The 20,024-nt window shown below is 40.1% G+C and overlaps 1 protein-coding gene across 1 annotated transcript; it reads right to left on the bottom strand.

Annotated features, from left to right (window-relative positions):
• Positions 1-365: 365 nt before the first annotated feature.
• LOC114098217 (mas-related G-protein coupled receptor member X1-like) lies at positions 366-14,994 on the bottom strand. Its single transcript, XM_027942355.2, has 2 exons — positions 14,834-14,994; positions 366-2,971 (listed from the first exon to the last, which is right to left on the bottom strand). The coding sequence occupies exons 1-2, from the start codon at positions 14,842-14,844 to the stop codon at positions 1,957-1,959; spliced, it is 1,026 nt and encodes a 341-aa protein (XP_027798156.2). The 5' UTR covers positions 14,845-14,994; the 3' UTR covers positions 366-1,956.
• Between the last annotated feature and the right edge of the window lie 5,030 nt (positions 14,995-20,024).

Here is a 20,024-nt window from a genome sequence, read left to right as displayed (position 1 = left end):
GTTATATCCCTCTGTATCTTTGTTTCTAAACCATTGTATTGGACATGTTCCTGAGAGGATGGTATAGAGAGCAGAACATTGCTTTTTGCTTGTCCTGCTGTGGTGACTTGAATGCTCCTGTATGCACTTGCCAGTATTGTAGAGTTGATTCCAACTAATTTTACAAAACTTATGCTGACTCCTATCACTTCAAGGCTATATAGTCATTGCTTATTTCTTACAGCATTCTAGCCTTAAGATTTTTCTTTAAAGGGATTTTGCAATCAAAACTAAACACTTGGAAACTCATTTACATTTCTATGCTTTTATTTACAACATCACTACAAATGATCTCTTCTTCCGTTTCCATTTGTTCAGGTCCACGTTTTCTTTCCTTGCCAACTTAAAAAAAAAATTGATGTGGCTTGTAGAAGTGGCAGAGGCACACTCTTAGTAATTGTAGAATCATTGGTTCCAATTCCAAGTAGTTCAAGAAGTCTTCCCTGTCTATTGGCCACCACATACACACTTACTTGTGAGATCTTTTTGCACTCTGATCCCTGTCTCAGAATTTGCATGCAGAGAGGATTTTGACCAGTTAGCATCAATATGACAGGCATGTCTAAGGAGATCGCTTCTTATAAACTCTGTACAAATCTTCTGCAGAACAGGAATGAAATTACATCTATTTTTACACCTGAGTTGATGTATTGACAATATTGGTGCCCAAGACAGATAGCTGCCACATAGGTGGAAAGAATACTGTGATTTCAGAGGCTGCTGGACTCACAATGGTAGTTTCCTCTAGTCCATGCCATGGTGAAGTCAAACCCCACTGTCTTATTCTGAAAACAGATTCCAGACGATGAATGTTTTAAGATTCATATTTTAATCTTGTGACCCAGTTTAGTCATGGAGTCAGCTTGAGAATCCCTGTGTCCCAACCCCATGTCCAGTGCTCTTTCCAATCTAGTGCTTAAAGGTTCTGTATCACAATGTGTCCCAAGTGTTTTAGTCACTTCCGTGACCAAAAGATCTGACAAGAACAATTTTAGGGAGGAAAAGTTTATTTGGGGGCTCACAGTTACAGAGGTTTTAATTCATAGATGACAGACTCCATTCCTTGGGGCCTGGTGTGAGACAGGACATCAACAGAACAGTGTGTGGCAGAGGAAAGCCACTGGGAACATGGTGCCAGAAGCAGAGAGTTCTCCTCTCTCCAAGAAAAAAATATGTATTCCCAAATCATACCCCAATGACCTACCTCCTCTAGCCACAGCCTACCTGACTTCAGTTACCACTCTTAAAACCCAAGTGTTTCCAAACCTTCTTGCATTGTCTCACACATGAGCTTTTTGGGGACACCTCATATCTAAATCATAATACCAAGATTTCAACTATTGGAATACTGGTCAGGGCAAGAGGTAAATAACTGCTTGCCAGTTCTCAGGATGAAAGGCTCTAATTTAAACCACTAAAAAAACCCCCCATGGCCAACTAGTCACCATGCCATGGACAAATTCTACCATTTTTTGTGAGCTTTTTTTTATGTAGGGCAGTAAGGACATTATTTTCCCAAACCCAAAGAATTCAATAACATTTAAAAGTAGTAGAACTCCATCAGAACCAAACTTTCTTTGTACAACAATTGCAACATGATTCTCAGAACATAGTGAGAGAGAAATTGCAACATGATTCTCAGAACATAGTCTGAGAGAGAAATAAGGAATCATTAATTTTTTTAATAACTTTTGGTAGAAAACAATCATAAATAAGAGGTTTAGCATTTTGAACAAAATTCTTTCCATTGAAATTAAAATTACAAAGAAAAGATTCAGAGGAAGATAGGATAAGGACAATCCATTTTAAAATAAATACATTTGAAGACCATGGGTAATTTTAGAGGCACAGGCTCTAAAATGGTGGGGGCAGGGTTGACTCCCCAAAATACATCTAATGGACCAGAGCACAGGTTCTTCATCCATGCTCCACTCTGCTGCCTGACATCTCCAGGGATCCCTGAGGAAGGCTGTCTCCACATTCATCCTCCTCAGGAGTGTCCTGCAGAGCCCGCTCAAGCACCAGCTTGAGGTTCTGACGCTGCAGCCGCTGCCTAAAGGAGCCAACAAAGAAATAAATGATGGGGTTGGTGCAGCTGTTAACACAAGAAAAGACATTTGAAACCAGATAAAGACAAGTGTATGCATCAAAATCAACTGAAATCCAGTCTGACAGAAATAAATAGATGCCAAAGGGCAGTTCACAGAGGATAAAGACCAGCAATGTGAGCAGGATGGTCACATACAGCTTGGTCAGTGTCTTATGCCTAGAACCACAAAGGATTCTCCACAGCAGGGCCAGGCTGGACCCTGAGAAAGTCACAAATAAAAAAATCAGCCATGCAGTTATGATTAAATCAACTTTTATACACCAATGAACTCCACTATTAATAATCAAGGTAGAACAATAGACCATGTCCAGGACGCCCCAAAACATGGACAGGGCCCAGAGCAGGGCACACATAATTGCTGACATGTGTCTAGGGCGGCGACAGCGATACCAGATGGGCCACAGGGCTGACAGGCAGCGCTCGGTGCTAATAGCACTAAGGATGCTCAGGCCTGCGATGTAGGAAATGATTCCCCCAGTTCGCGCGATGTCATATGTAGGGACAGAGAAGTGAAAGAACATTTTGACGATGTCCACCAGGAAAGCAGTGATATGGAAACAGAGAAAGAAGAAGTCAGAGGCAGCCAGGTTTAGGATATAGACTGAGAAGGCATTTCTGCGCATGCGGAAGCCCAGGAGCCAGAGCACAGATGCATTTCCTGTCAGTCCAACCAGGGCAATGAGGAGGGCCAGCACTTTTGGAAGAAGGTTATTCCTGTCACAAGTTGGAGGAAGGTGCTGGTAACTTCCATTGGTTGGTGTGGCTTCTGTACTCCAGGCTGTGATGGTTGGATCCAGGCTCTCCATCTCTGCACTGGTGCCCCTGGGAAAAAAACAAGACTCAAGGGCTAAGGAACTAACAGACACTTCTCAGAAGATAAGCAATCGATCAACAAAAATATGAAAAAAAAATGCTCAACTGCTCTAGTAATTAGAGAAATGTGAATCAAAACTACTCTAAGATGTCATCTCACTCCAGTCAGAATGGCAATTATCAAGAACACAAGAATTTAAAATTGTTGGTGAGGATGTGGGGAAAAAGACACCCTCATACATTGCTAGTGGCACTGAAAATTGGTGCAACCACTCTGAAAGGCAGTATGGATATTCCTTAGAAAACTTGGAATGGAACCACCATTTGACCCAGCTATCCTGTTCCTTGGATTATACCCAAAGGATTTAAAATCAGTATTCTATAGTAACGTAGACACATCAATGTTCATAGCAGCTCAATTCGCAATAGCTAAACTGTGGAACCAACCTAGATGCCCTTCAATAGATGAATGGATAAAAAATACTGTGGTGCATATACACAATGAAATATCACTTAACATTAAAAGAGAATAAAATTATGGCATTTGCAGGTAAATGGATGGAGTTGGAGAATATCATGCTAAGTGAAGTAAGCCAATCCCCCCCAAAAAAACAAAGGCTGAATGTTCTCTGATAAGTGGTTGCTGATCCATAATGGGGTGTGTATGTGGGAAGAATGGAAGAAGTTTGGACAAAAGGGAGGTGGAGAGGGAGCATGGGGGTAGGAAATATGGTGCAACCAAAGCAATGAAAAGTTGTGCTCCATTTGGGTATAATAAAGTGAAATGCATTCTGCTGCCATGTATAACTAAATAGAACAAATACAAAAATATTAAAAAAGCAAGACTCGTCACTTCCTGCATGAGGTCAGTTTATCAGATCACCCTGATATGTGGAAATTAGTTATCTCCATTTTAAAGAAGAGGAAAACAAGATTGCAGAAATGAAGGAACCTACAAAGAGTGGGGGATTCTTGAAATATGGATTCAAATTCAACACAGATCGTCTAAAAAGTTTCTGAGCTCTCTGACCTGAAATTAAATGACATGGAAATATATTATGATCCAAACCTCCACTCATGGGGTAGAGTTAAGGACTAGTTAGCACTGCTCTGCCTTGGCACTAAAGTTTGCTATTAGGTGCAGGAATTGAGATAGACACAGGTTACATCCCAGATCATGACATCCCCTTGCCTATGAGTGTTCCATCCAAGGAGAAGAAGACCTGGATTTATATCCATGAGGGGAATGTGAGCTTCTGGTAGGACAGGAGAGGATGGCTAGGTTTAAAAATACCTCACTGTGTCAGACATTGGAGACAGAATCGCTTTTTAATCCCTGGTGCTTAGCTTTATGTGTGGCTCACATATTCTCAATACTCATTGAAGAATGAATATATTAATGAGGAGGCTTAAAGTGTTAGGTGATTTGGGTTAAATAGAAAGTAAAATTGGGAATAAAATCCTTTGACGTGCATATAATGAGATGAAGGAAATATCATTCATCATAATTCTTATTGTGAACAACAGTGGGCATATTCACAATGACTTGCATGTCCCCAAATAACTGCTGTTGATGGCTGATATGCCTTTGAAGTGACATTTGAATGACTTTTTCAGCACCTAGAGGCATTTTGGTTCACAGTGTATGTGTCAGATTTGTGTTTTAGCAAAATTGCTTACCCTCTGAAGAGGGTATAATAATGGATGAGGTTTTGGAGCCACTGAAAAGAAGTGTTTAAATAAGGGGATATCTATGGAGGACTACTGAGTGGTGGATACAATATAAACTTACTCGGTTCTCTCCCAGGTGATCCTTATTTACATTTTCTTTGTTGAAAAAAGCTTTTGTGTGAGAGGAGTGTATGTGGGTAATAGAAAAAGTTGAGGGATGGGAGTGTAAAGTGATTGCTCAAGGAGATTTCCATTAAGGAAAGAGGACAAGATCATACTGTAATGATTAACAGGAGCTGATTGAAAGTTTATTGGATAATTTTTCTTTGAACTCTCTCAAGAGCTATGAGGTAAGAATTAGTATTTTTCACATTTTTTACCATGAATGGAATCAGAGCAAAACAGGATGAGCAATAGCCGCCCTCCTTTTTTCCCCATACAGTGTAGATTTGAAACCCCAGGTTCTACACTTTGAGCAATACTTTGGATCCACCACTACTGTGTGTCCGTTATATGTGGATGAGGGAAAAGCAGAGGAGTAACTCCCAGGTTACATCCCAGATGGCAATCAAAATTGTGGCTGAGATAAAATCTAATGTACAAAAACTTCAGAAATAGACAAGAAGAGAAGTCAATCTAACAGAGAACAAAAGAGGTGGGTGAAAGGCAGTTAGGAGAAGATATGAGAAATGAGAAGCCCTCTCCTGTCTCACAAAGGCAGCCATGACTTCAGAACACAGAGCACTCAGAGGGGCTGGAGGCTTCTGAGTAGAAAAAGGTCACATTCTCCTCTTTTGGTGTGCAGAGGAACCTCAGACAAGATCCTTCTTGAATTTTCTTTGAAAGACCATTCCCCCCAGCATTGCTTGGCTTGAACAGGAAATAAGGGGAAAAAAACAGAAGTTCTGCTTGCCATACTCAAGGCACTTTACAGTTTGTACCTCTGTTTTTAGAGTGTGGTGTATTGGTCTTTCTAATGAAAACTGAAGCTCTCTAAAGACTATGCCATGTCTGTTTTATTTACTACTATATCCCAAGATTTAGCTTGTGTTTTTACAGACCATCTATTGTAATATTCTCACTTAAAAAGAAACAGACTTGGGCTGGGGATGTGGCTCAAGCGGTAACGCGCTCGCCTGGCATGCATGCGGCCCGGGTTCGATCCTCAGCACTACATACAAACAAAGATGTTGTATCCGCCGAAAACTAAAAAAAATAAATATTAAAAAAATTATCTCTCTCTCTCTTTAAAAAAAAAAAGAAACAGACTTAAACATACAAACTTCTCTGAAATTGGATCTTCAAGAACAGGTTCAATACAGGATTCTGGTATCCTGGAGCCCTGTCTTTTTTTTTTTCAGGTATTTTCTTAAAAAAAATTTTTTAATTGATTTTATTTTTTTAAATACACAACAGCAGAATTCATTACAACTTTTATTACACATTTAGAGCACAATTTTTCATATCTTTGTATAAAAAGTATGTTCAGGACAATTCATGTCTTTATACATATACTTTTTTTGCATTACAATTCTTATTACACATATATACCACAATTTTCATATCTCTGTTTGTATATAATGTATGTTGACATCCAATACATGTACTTTGGATAATGATGTCCATCACATTCCACCATCCTTGCTAATCCCCTGCCCCCTCCCTTTCCCTCCCACCCCTCTTCCCTATCTAGAATTCATGGAATTCTCCCATGCTCCCCCTCCCTAGCCCACTATGAGTCAGCCTCTTTATATCAGAGAGAACATTCAGCATTTGTTTTTTTTTGGATTGGCTAACTTTGCTTAGCATTATCTTCTCCAACTCCATCCATTTACCTGTAAATGCCATGATTTTATTTTCTTTTATTGCTGAGTTAAATTCCATTGTGTATATATGCCACATTTTTAATCCATTCATCCAGTGAAGGGCATCTAGGTTGGTGGAGCCCTGTCTTTTGCTTTGCCACTGTTCCCTGTCCCATTTCCCCCTTATTTCTGTGGTATTTTCAAATCATATGAATAAAGAATCCAAGAGATCATCATGGGCTACGGAGACTGCTAGAGTCTCCTAAGAGTCATTTGTCTCTTTCGTAACAACAATTCTCTGAGTTTTATGTCAGAAAAAGGATCCCATTTCTATTGTTTTTCAGTCCTGATGCTGATTGTACCATGTGACCAGGCACAGACCAATGAGAAGTGAGTAGGTGATGTGATCAGCTCCTGGGTTATGGGATTAACAGAAGGAGCACAGGCTCCCATTTTCATCTTTATTTTCTCCCTCCCCGACTGTCATGTTGATATTACTGAGCATCATTTAGGACCACAAAGAATGATAGGACTCTTCTAGGGTTGGGTAGCAGCAAGTTTTAAGATGTCTTGGGTCTGAAGCTGTGGAGCCTCCAAACAAGGTCTAGGACATATTCTGTTAAGGTCATTAGTGGTTCTTCAAGTCTCCACACCTACACTCTAACCAAGAAAAGATATGTTTTCCCTTTTAAAATTATGTTCCACTTTCAGGGCATTTTTGATCAATGTGGGTGATTGCTGAATCAAACCAACACAGAGAAAGAATATGAAAACAGGGAAAAATAACTTCAATGCAGATATGATGAGAAATGTTTCATTGATTTTTGGTTTGAGAAATCCCCAGAGAGTGGGAAGATACAAGGAGATGTGAAGGACAATTTTCTTTCCATCCTTCTTCTCTGCCTTATTTGATTTCCCAACAGGTGGCTTCTGAAAACCCATCAGGGATATCCTTTTCCTTCTTAGTTCAGATTGAACTGAGCCACTAGGTGACACCAGGAGGACACTGGAGGGCAAGGGGAGAGGGATGTGAGTTTTGATATTGCTCTGTACTGTGAGGCTGTGCGTTGGTGGTTATTCTCCACCTGCCTGGTCGCCTTCTAGTAATGCAGCTACAGTTGTGGTAGCTCTACCTGGCAATGGCTCCTTCCCTTCCTCCCTAATAGTCTAGGAGTGAAATAGTGTTTCACTCTTGCTTTCCTTAGGGCACCTCACCTGTATGCCATTTTTGTTCTAGTCCTGCCCATCTTTGTAGATAGTCCTTCCTCAAGAACTCTTCTCTCCTTTTCTCAGTCTAGTTATGTGTTTGTAAATTTTCTTTATCTTTTTGAGGAGCCATTTCTTTATTTTGTTGAAGTTTTGTGTTTTTTAATCTCTATTTATTTTGGCTCTGAGCTTTATCATTTTCCTCTTTCTACTAATATTGTGTTTAGTTTGCTATTGTTTTTCTAGTCCTTGATATGTTATTGAAATCTTTCTACTGTTTTTTCTCTCTAAGATGGGAAAAACCACATTTTTTTTCTCATGCTGGCCTTGAAATCCTGGGGTCAAGAAGTCCTCTTGCCTCAGCCTCCCAAATAGCAGAGACCATAGGCCATCATGTTTGACTCTTTCTGATGTAAGTATTGATTGCTTTAAATTTGCCTCTTAATGCTACTTTTGCTGCATTCCATAGGTTTTAATGTATTGTCTTTCCATTTTCAATTGTTTAATGAAAGTTTTAAGCTTTCTTAATCTCTGCTTCATTTGGTGTTTGGGAGCTTGTTGAGTAATTTCTACATATTTATATTTTCCAAAATTTTTTTACCGGTATACAATTTCATTGCATTGTGCTCAGAGTTGATGCATGAAAAGATTTCAATCCCCTCACCAAATGACACACACACACAAGCAGAAGTTAGCAAAAGTACACTTGTTTACAGTATGAATTGAAACACAAAGATATTGTTTGACCTCAGCTGGGGTCATGTGTTGGGCAATTCAAACACTTCAGCCACTTATCCACAAATGAACACAAAATACCATTGATACCTAGTCAGCAAATTTGTAAATATGAGAAATATGAATAATAAGCATGTACAATATTACCAAGATGATAGCATGGGGACTGTAAAATCTCAAGAGCTAATAGATAAAAGTTTAAAGACTTTTTTGAGACTTGCCTTATGGTTACCATATGATTTATTCTGGAGAATATTGCATGTGCTGTTTGGATGCATTTCTGTCTTGTAGGTATTGGAAAGAATATCCTATAGATGTGTCTTAGATCCATTTGTAGAGATTTACTTTGCTATTTCTTTATTGATATTCTGCCTGAATGATCTGTTAATTATTTTAAAATTCATTACTATTATCATATTTGAATCTATTTCTATCTTTAATTAAGTCTATTAATGTTTGATTTGGATATATGGGTACTTCAATATTGGGTGCTCATATATTTACAAGTATTACTTGCTCTTGCTGAACTGACCCTTTATCATAATGTAATGACTTTCCTTTTCTCTTTTTGCTTTTGACTTAAAGTCTGTTTTATCTGATACAGTTTTGAGTACTCCTGCTCTTTGGAATTCCACTTGCATGAATTATCTTATTCCATCCTTTCTCTCTCATTCTATGTATACTCTTAGCAGTGAAGGGAATTTCTTGTTAAGTTGTAGATCGTTGTGTCTTTTAAAAAATTTGTTCATTCACTTTGTGTGTTTTTATTATAGAATTTAAACCATATATGTTTAAAGCAATTTTTGGTAGGCACATTGTTCCTACTGCCATTTTGTTACCTATTTTCTTTTTGTAGATTCTTTCCTTTTTTCTCCAGTTCTTACAGTTTTCTTGTGTGATTAAGTGATTTAGTCTCATAGTGTGATTTGATTACTTGCTTATTATTTTTGATGTCTCTGTTATAGAGTTTTGCTTTAGGTTAACCATGAGCCTAATGAAACACATCTTTTGAGTTTAAGACATTTAAAAATGAGTAACGAAACATTGATCACATAGGTAGTAAAAGAAACAAAGAAAGAAGAAAAATACTAATAAAAACTCTATACTTAGGGTACATTCCTCTCCACTTTTTAAGTTTTTGGTGTTCTAATTTACAACATTTTGTATGATTTTTCTCTTGAAATATTAGTAGTTTTTTTTACTTTTATATTTGTTCTAATTAATTATACATGACAGTAGGATGCATTTTGACACATTGTGCACAAATGGAGCCCAACTTCTCATTCCTCTGGCTGTGCAGAGTCACAGTGGTGGTGTAATCATATATATATATATAATGTCTGTCTTATTCCACTGTCTTTTCCACATCCACACTGGCTCCTATCCCCTCACTCCCATCTGCCCAATCCAAAGTTCCTTCATTCTTCCCTCCCCCTCCCCCCATTATGGATCAGCAGCCGCTTATCAGAGAAAACATTCAGACTTTGGTTTGGCTTATTTAGCTTATCATGATATTCTCCAGCTCCATCCATTTATTTTTGATGGTTTTGTGTTCATACTGAACAGATGATTGGTTTACTCACCATGTTTATAACATACTAAATAAACATGTTTATAATATTAGAACATTTCGTATTGTTCTGTATTGTATAATTACTCCTATTGGGATTTTTTTATAACTTTTGATGTTTTCCTCTTCCTCATTATTATCTCTTCCATCCAGTTTGAAGAACTCCCTTCAGCATTTCTTGTAGGGCAGTCTGGTGCTCATAAATTCTCTCAGCTTTAGATTGTCTGGGAATACCTTTATGTCTCCTTCATTTTCAAGCCTAGCTTTGATATGCATAGTATTCTTGGTCAGTAGTTCTCTTCCTTCAGGACTGTGAAAATCTCATCCTACTTCCTCTTGGCCTGTAAAGCTTTTTTTTCTGAGAAGTCTGCAGACAGATAAATTATAACACCCTTATGTGTTGCTTATTCCTTTCTTCTTATCCTTTGAGAATTCTATATTAGTCTTTAAGGTTTGAAAGCTTGATGGTCATGTCTTGGTGTATACATGGTTGAGTTGACTCTGATTCCTGACCTTTGACCTTGTGGTACTTGGGTATTTGTACCATCTCTATGTTTGGGTACTTTTTCATTTTTATCTGTTTGAATGATTTGTCTGTCCCCTTGGCCTTCTCATGTCCCTTTTGAATCCCAACAACGTAAAATTTTATTCTCTAAGGCTATCCCAAAGCTCTCATGAATATTCATTCTCATTTCCCTTCATTTTTTGTTTTTGCTTTTTTTCTCCTTTAACTATGTCCTACCATACAGACTAACTTTGAGTTCACTGGTTTTGATTGTTTGATCTACCCTGCTATTTATGCCTTCTATTGTGTTTTAAAATTTTAAGTAGTGTACTTCTCAGCTCAAAGATTTGTTTCATTTTAAAAAAATCACTTCATTCTCTCTGTTCTCTGATTGAGTCTTGAATTGTTCCTCTGTGTTTTTTGAAGCTTGCTTGGTTTCCTTCATACACCCCACATTTGAATTATCTGTCCTACTTATCAGTTTGCAAATGTTGATTACCTTATGGTCATTGTCTGGAATTTTGTTTTGTTCATTAGGTGAGAATGAAAGTCCTGTATTTATTTATTTATTTGTACCTGAAATTGAACCAGAAGTCTTACGCATTCCAAGCACATACTCTACTCTCCGCCCTTCCTGACGGATTTTGATCCTTGGTGGCTTACATGGTCTGCATATTGAAGGGTTGAGTATTTATTCCAGTTTTTACAATCTGACACTATGCCCATCCTTCCAGAAATTCTAACTGACATACTTATTTTCTTTGAGTCTGTGGTTCATTTTTCTGTTTCATAACTAGATAATGCCCTCCTTCCAGGTTTGTGATTTTGTTGTTGGTGTTATTGTTGTTTCACCACTAGGGGGTAGTTAGTCCAAGTCCAAGCTTTCCCCAAAACCACAGTTGGTGTGTTCTTCTGAATGATCCAGGGGAATGCCTAAAAGGTATAGTTTGTCTCCACAATATTCTGCCAGATGCCATGTAGGAATAGATAACTTATCTGGCCAACACTATGCAGTTTGGGATCAAGGACCTAGGAATTAAACCAGAGATTCTGCGTCTAAAAGAAGAAAAAGTAGGCTTTAATCTTCATCATGTGGGCTTAGGCTCCAGCTTCCTTAATAAAACTCCTATAGCGCAAGAATTAAACCAAGAATCAATAAATGGGATGGAATCAAATTAAAAAGTTTCTTCTTAGCAAAAGAAACCATCTGTGAGGTGAATAGAGAGCCTACATCCTGGGAGCAATTTTTTACCCCTCACACATCAGATAGAGCACTAATCTCTAGGTTATGTAAAGAACTCAAAAAGCTAAACATCGAAAAAACAAATACCCCAATCAAGAAATGGGCCAAGGATCTGAACAGACAATTCTCAGAAGATGATATACAATCAATCAACAAATATGTGAAAGAATCTCTGCTCATCATCTCTAGCAATCAGAGAAATGCAAATCAAAACTACTCTAAGATTTCATCTCACTCCAGTCAGAATGGCAGCTATTATGAAGACAAACAACAATAAGTGTTGGTGAGGATGTGGGGAAAAAGATACACTCATACATTGCTGGTGGGACTGCAAATTGGGGCAGCCAATCTTAAAAGCAGTATGAAGATTCCTTGGAAATCTGGGAATGGAACCACCATTTGACCCAGCTATCCCTCTCCTCGGACTATACCCAAAGGACTTAAAAACAGCATACTACAGGGACACAGCCACATCAATGTTTATAGCAGCACAATTCACAATAGCTACACTGTGGAGCCAACCTAGATGCCCTTCAGTGGATGAATGGATAAAAAAAATGTGGCATATATACACAATGGAATTTTAGTCAACAATAAAAGAATAAAATCCTAGCATTTTCAGGTAAATGGATGGCATTGGAGAAGATAATGCTAAGTGAAGTTAGCCAATCCCCAAAAAACAAATGCTGAATGTTTTCTCTGATATAAGGATGCTGACCCATAGTGGGGTAGGGAGGGGGAGCATGGGAGGAATAGATGAACTCTAGATAGGGAAAAGGGGAGGGAGGGAAAGGGAGGAGGCAGGGGATTAGCAAGGATGGTGGAATGTAATGGACATCATTATCCAAAGTACATGTATGAAAACATGAATTGGGTGTCAACCTACTTTATATACAGATAGAGATATGAAAAATTGTGGTATATATGTGTATTAAGAATTGTAATGCAAAAAAAGTACATGTATAAAGACATTAATTGGTGTGAACATACTTTATATACAAAGATATGAAAAATTGTGCTCTATATGTGTAATAAGAATTATAATACATTCTGCTGTTGTGTATTAATAAATTCAATAAAAACCAAAACAAAACACTATGCAGTTTGGCACTGTGGGGTTCTCTCCAGCTCTGAGCATAACCATAGAGGACCAGCTCTAAGCTTCTGTTCTAAAACTTAGTTCCTACCTCCATTTTCTGCCCCCAGACAGAAAATTATTCATCCTTTGTTTGTATTGCCTAAATTGTGTGGCGATAGAGTGGGCCATCATGTGGCCCTCTAATGCCACCATATTGGATCACACTTAGACTGCACAGCCTACTTAAAACAGTGCAGCACAGGTGTACACCAGGACCCATGCTGTCATAGGCTGCCTGCTGCTATAGTAAAGTCAAGGCTGAGACCCATGCCAATATCCACAGGTGATTCTGGCCAGGACACAAGTCCAATCAACTGAGCCACTTGACTCTCTGTCTGGTAGCAGGGCAGGTCGACACATCTATCTATGGATACCTGCCTAAAGATAGGGGCTATAAGGATCTGCACAGTGACAGCTGTCACTGGCTCAACACTGAGTTCCAAGACAAGATCCTATGCTTACTACCTTTTGTTAATCCCCAGTGGATGGAGTTTTGCTTCCTTCTGTGCAGCCTGAGATTGGGGCAGGGGATAAAGGCAATCTTCCCTTGGCTGATTCTAAGCTGGGTCACACCTGAGTGTCATAGTTTCAAGGACCTTAAAAATCTTGAGGGTGTTCTCCAGGCCCACATTGAGACTTATGGTGATGTTGGCCAAAATAAAAGTCTGTTCCTCTCTGCCTGGGGCCAGGACACGTCTACATTCTGTCTGCAATGTTTTGCCTGTCGACTTGGGCATTTAGGCTCTGCCTAGGTTTATGTTTCACTGTAGAGCATCTGGCACTGATTTCTGAGGTAAAGTCCTGTGCTTACTGTGCTGCCCTACCTCCTAGCAGGTGGAGTCTGCTGCATGATGTGTTACCTGACATTGAGGGAGGGTGGTTGGAGACAGTCCCTTGATCCCCTTGCTAATGAAGTCCAGAGAATCAGTTTTTGGATACTAGACTGAGGGCAGGGGCTGTGTGCTCTGTCTGGCAGGATGTTTGACTGTGATGGGCCTGGTATTGGGTTTCAAGTCTAAAGCCTGAACTTAAGTTCCTTTTCCTCTTTCAAGTGGTAGGCATTTTCTACACTCAGTTTGAAGGAAGTTTGATGTGGCTAACTCTTTCCTTCCTGCCTTCTTCAATGGGACTTTCTTTTTATTATACTAAAACCAGTCTCTTCTCTGGCTTCCTTAGCTCTTGTGAATGTACTTTGGTGAAGGAAGAGCTGTTTAAATTAGTATCTTTGTGGGAGATGATTACTTTCACCCTCACCATAACTAATTTTTATATGTATGATCTTTAAGTTCACTGAACTTTTAAATACGAGTTTTCTGATTTTTTTCTATGTCGCTTCTTAGACATCTCTTTGTTTAGCATCTTTTGTGTGAGCTTTGTGTTGGAGGTGTCATGATTTCCTGAGTCTTGGTAAGGTGTGTGTGTTTGTGTGTGTGTGTGTGTGTGTGTGTGTGCGATTTTATACATTTGTGTAGACAATCATATTTTTATTTTGACTATTAGTGATGATCTTTGGTAGGGGTAGACCTTCACTAATGGTTTAGCCTAGGTTTTGAATAGGCAGTTGCTACTGTCCCTGGGTGTGCAGAGCATACTCTCACTTTATCTATGTGACTGGAATAGTGCCTTTGCTCTAGGTTAAGTAGGTAGATGGTATTTTTCAAGACCACTGGCTGAGATCTGCCATCAGCTCAGCTATTGGAGGTGAACTACAATTGCCTCAGATGTTGCTGGACCATGGAATGGATTCCCTGGTGAGAAAATACAATCATTTGAGTCCATCAGTTGAAAAGTTTGCAGATGCCTTAAGGTTACATGCAAGAGGATGGACTCCAATTAATAGTCTTGGTTAGCAGCTTTGAATTCTCCACAGTAAAGCTTGAAAGCACCAAAGCCACCAGGAGGAAAGCTTCATGTGCTTTTCTCCTGTGGGCCTTACGGCTCCATGAACACTCCACCCAATGAGGACATGGACAGAGAGGAAAGACACAGCAGTCTTACCTTTCCTCCATTCTTCTTGCTGGATGTGGCAAGTTGGCCTGTGTTGAAAGGAAGAGCCTCCAGGATGGACAGTTGCTACAGGATAGCTCTCTGGCTGGAGAAGAAGTGCCTTCTGGAGCTGGAGGGAAGTTTGCTGCCTGCGTAAGTCTTATCGAGATACTGGACAGCCCAGTTTTTCCTGTGCAGAGACCTGCTGGGCAGTGAGAGTGTGAAGTCTGTTGCATCAGGTTCATCATGAGTGGTTTCTCAACACTTGATGTGGCACTACTCCTATCTACCCAACTCTTGCCTGTGCCCACCACTTCCTGCCCTCCTTCCTTTAAATGATTGCTGTGTTGGAGTCTAGCTGCCACCTGCCAAGCAATGCCAAGCAATATGAGCCATGTTGGAAGGCTTCCAACTAGGAAACTGCTTTGTTAAATCACTAATATGTGCATGTTTCCAACTCCTTTCTCCATGCCACAGAGTATATCAAATAAAAGGTGAATGGCTTCCTAAGCTCTATTTGTTAGAAGCAACATTGTGTTAGTGTTAGTTTTGTTATTTTATCTTTTATTAGTTTAGATTTTATTTTAGGGGCCTGGTTGTAACTCAGTGTTAAAGTACTTGCCTAGCATGTGTGGAGCTTGGGTTATTCCCAGCACCACAAAAAGAATGAAAGAAAGATTACATTTTTGAAGAGTAAATTTTTTGTTTCTATTTTTAAATTGGACTGTGTTAACAAGTTTATTAATCAGGGTTCTCTATGGGAACATAATGAACAAGAAATATAATTATAAAAAGAGGACTTATTAGGGTGGCTTAGGTGATCAGAAGCTGGATAGTTCACAATGTCTGTCTGCAGGCTGGAGAGCTGGAAGAATCAGTAGCTGCACAGTCCAAAAGGTGGAAACCCCAGAACAAGAAGGACCAACAGTGCTACCATAGTCTGAGACTTAAGTCTTCTAGAGAATCACTATCAGAGTCCACTTTGGAAGAGCGAAGAAGCAAGAGTTCGATATCCTCAGATGAATGTGCAGCAATCAAGAACCGGTTCAAGAAGAATCAAGCTTGCATCAACTGCTGCTTCTTTTATTCCATTCAAGCCATCACCCAATTGGTCAGTGCTGCCCATACCTAGGAGGGTCTCCATTTCAGTTGGCTCTCCCACATGCCAGTCATTCCTATACACACCCTCATTGACACACCCATAACCCTCTTTAATCTTGGCATCTGTTAATTCAATCAAGTTGACAATTCAAATTAACCATTACAGTTACACCCTTTGTCAACTTGATATCCAAATATGACTCTTTACATCATACTCAGTCTCCAAATAAACACAATAACAAGGTTATAATTCCACCTAACATGACTGTCCTTGCTACAACAGAATGCACTAGTTCTTTCCCAAGAATAAAAAAAACAAAAACAAAAACATTACTGATGTTAAATCAGTCAATATTACATTACATGATGAATAACAGGAGAGTAACAATTATTTCCTCTTAGTGCATGTGAAAGTTTGCCCAAACATATTCTTAATGGAATAGGGAAGAATTATCAATGGCAATTATAATCCTCATTTCTATAACTGGTCATGTGGCTGTAGTTTGTATTTATGATACAAACTTCTTCAATTGAGCCAGTTTTTCATGCAATTTACTTGTGCCTTTGTATGCCCTCTACCTTCAGCAAGCACCTCAGCAGGTCTTGGCTCTTTATCTGGATGTGTGTCCCACACCTTCATTCCTGAAGAGTCTGAGACATTTGTCATCTTGTCTGATTGGGTTGTTGTAGTTTCTCATTGACCTTAATAATGGGACAAGGTAATACCAAGAGGCACCCTAAAAGATCTCCTGCATTCCAGGAGAATGTGTGTCCTTACCTGCATTGTGGAATAACAGTCCAATGTTTGCTTGGTAATCTGGATCAATCACCCCTGCCAGCACCATAACTCCCTTCTTAGCCTGCTGACTCAGAGGCATGAGGAGCCCAAGGAGGAATTCTTAACTTCCAGTTTAATGAAATCATTATTGTATCTCTAGGCAGAAGCATTCCTCCTTTTGGAACTAAGGCTAATAGGACTTTAGAGCATAGCTTGCAGGAACAGGAAGCAAAAACTTTGCTAGTGAGTTACTAGGGATAATGATGAGTGCACCATTCCTGTCTCCATCCCTTCATTCCTGGGCCCATGAATTCTAGCAATAAGAGAGATAGTACCAATAAGTAGATGCTGATTCAGAGTATAGACAGCCTTCTGAAGAACCTTGCCCCAGCTCTGCAATGCATTGCCAACTAACTGTGCTGTAACTGCATCTTCAAGAATCCATTTCATCATTTTATCAAAACAGCTGCTTCAGGATGGTGAGGAACATGGTAAGACCAGTGAACGCCATGAGCATGAGCCCATTGCCTCACTTCTTTGGCTGTGAAGTGATTTCCTTGGTCTGAAGCAATGCTGTGCAGAATCCCATGATGCTGGATAAGACATTCTGTAAGTCTATGAATGGTGGTTGCTGAAGTACTATGTGCAGGGAAGGCAAATCCACATCCAGAATAAGTGTATTCCAGTAAGGAAAAAAAAAAAAAAACTGCCCCTTCCATGATGGAAGTGGTCCAATATAATCAACCTGCCACCAGGTTGCTGGATGATTTCTCTGGGGAATGAGACCATATCAGGGGCTTGGTGTCAGTCTCTGCTGCTGGCAAATTGGGCACTCAGCAGTGACTGTAGCCAAATCAGCCTTGCTGAGTGGAAGTCCATGCTGCTGACCCATGCATAACCACCATCCCTGCCACCATGACCACTTTTTCCATGAGCCCATTGGACAATGACAAGGGTGCCTGGGGAAAGAAGTTGACTGCTATCCACAGATCAGGTCATCCTATCTACCTGATTATCAAAATCCTCCTCGACTGAGGTCACCTTTTGGTGAGCATTTACATGAGACACAAATATCTTCACATCTTTTGCCCATTCAGAGAGGTCTATCCACATACCTCTTCCCCAAATGTTTTTGTCACTGATTCTCCAAGTATGTTTTTTTCCAGTTCTCTGACAAGCTAGCCAACCTGTTTTTGATGGCTCATAAATCAGTCAGTTTACAGTTGCACATCTGGCAATTTTCCCCCCCAGGCACCAGATGTACTGCCAAAAGTTCTGCCTATTGTGAAGATTTCCCTTCACTACTGTCTGCCATGACCAGCCTGGCCAAACTCGCAGGTTTCAGCAAAGGGTTATGGGGGCATTAGAAAAATAAAGACTCTCAGATGAGGGTTTTGAAGAATTTACCTATTTAGTTGAGGTCAGGTGGAGTGCTGCTCTCTGATGGAGAAGAAGGTCTACAGAGTTACACCAGCAATCTTAATTTATATATGTCTTATTATCAGGTTAAAGACTATTCTTTGTAAGAAAGTTATAGGGCTGGAAACATTTATGTAGCTTTTCTGTAGGTGCAGTTTACAGTTGCAATGTAAGTGTTAGAAGCTTTGTGTAGCTCTCAAAAAGTTCATTGTTTAAAGTTACGGTTAAGTGGGAAGCTTCAGAAGTAGTGAAGCTGGTGAAACATTGTGGTTGTCTAGCAGGAGAGTTCCTTTATTCTCAGGAACTATGTGCCTGTGATCAAGGTTTAGGCTAAGACTCTTCTGCAGAGCCTTCTTATGCAGGGCATTGCCACAGCAGCTAGGTATCCTGCACCCCTGCACAAGAATATTCCCAGGCACTAGGCTTGCCACAGCCATGAGGTCATCAGAGACCCCAATCTCAGACACTGCTCTCCCATTCTCTGTCACTGCTCTCCACAACTGTCCTTCAAGGTCATTCCAGAAAGGATCAACAGTGCTGAAGCTGTCCACTTCTGGGTGGTACCTGCATATCCTGCAGAACTGTCTATGAACCAGGCCCTAGTCTTCTCTTCCTCTGTTAATTGATCATAAGACACAGCCCATGAAACTATAGATTCATGTTGAGGGACAGAAGGTACTGCAGCAGGAATAGGAGCCATGAGCAATTGAGCCACTTCTTCATGAAATTTACTTGTGCCTTTGGGTCCTGCCCATGCCTGATTGCCTATATACCATTTCCACTAATGACAGAGTGCTGCTGAGCACATCTAACTTTATGGCTTGGTGAGTCAGATAATATCCAGTCCTAATAGGCAGTAACCTGGTGGTCCATGGTTAAGTTTCCACTAAGGCACAGTAGGAGGCCAAGAGCTGTTTCTCAAAGGGGGAGTAGTTGTCTGCAGATGATGGCAGGACCTTGCTCCAAAATCCCAATTGCCTCCTCTGTGATTCACCAAAATCTCCAGACAGCATCCCTCTGAGCCACTGACACTGACATTGGCTCTGCCGGGTCATATGGCTCAAGTGGCAGAGCAGCCTGCACAGCAGCCTGGACCTGTTACAGAGCCTTCTCCTGTTCTGGACTCCTCTCAAAACAAGAAGCTTTTCTAGTCACTGGGTAGATGGGCTGAAGTAACACACCCAAGTGAGGAATGTGCTGCCTTCAAAATCCAAATAATGCCACCAGGCATTGTGCTTCTTTCTTATTTGTAGAAGGGGCCAAGTGCAACAACTTACCTTCACCTTAGAAGGAATAGCAGCAGGCTCCATATCACTGGACTCCTAAAAACTTTACTGAAGTTGAAGGCCCTTGAATTTTGGTGGTATTTATTTCCCACCCTCTGATATGCAAATGTTCCACTAGCAAGTTCAAAGTGGTTGCTACCTCTTGCTCCGTTGGTACAATCAACATAATGTCATCAATATAATAGACCAATGTAATGCCCTATGGAAGAGAACAACAATCAAGGTATCTAAGCTGTGACACAGTGCTGGAGAGTTGACATACCCTCGAGGAAGGACAGTGAATGGATATGCTGGACTTGCCAGCTAAAAGCAAATTGTTTCTGGAGTTCCTTATGCACTGGGATGGAGAAAAAAGCATTTGCAAAATCAATAGCCTCATACCAGGTATCAGGAGATGTATTAATCTGCTCAAGCAAAGAAACCACATCTGGTACAGCAGCTGCAATTGGAGTCACCACCTGATAAGCTAATGATAATCAACTGTCACTCTCCAAGAGCCATCTGTCTTCTGCACAGGCCAAATGGGAGAGTTAAATGGAGATGTTGTGGGACTCACCACCCCTGCAAACTTCAAGTCCTTGATAGTGGCATTAATCTCTGCTCTTCCTCTAGGGAAGAG

This window comes from Marmota flaviventris, chromosome 9 (assembly GCF_047511675.1).
Source record: "Marmota flaviventris isolate mMarFla1 chromosome 9, mMarFla1.hap1, whole genome shotgun sequence".
NCBI classification, from domain to species: domain Eukaryota; kingdom Metazoa; phylum Chordata; class Mammalia; order Rodentia; family Sciuridae; genus Marmota; species Marmota flaviventris.
Note: the sequence above shows the minus strand (reverse complement) of the source record. Positions and strands in the feature narration are given on the sequence as shown.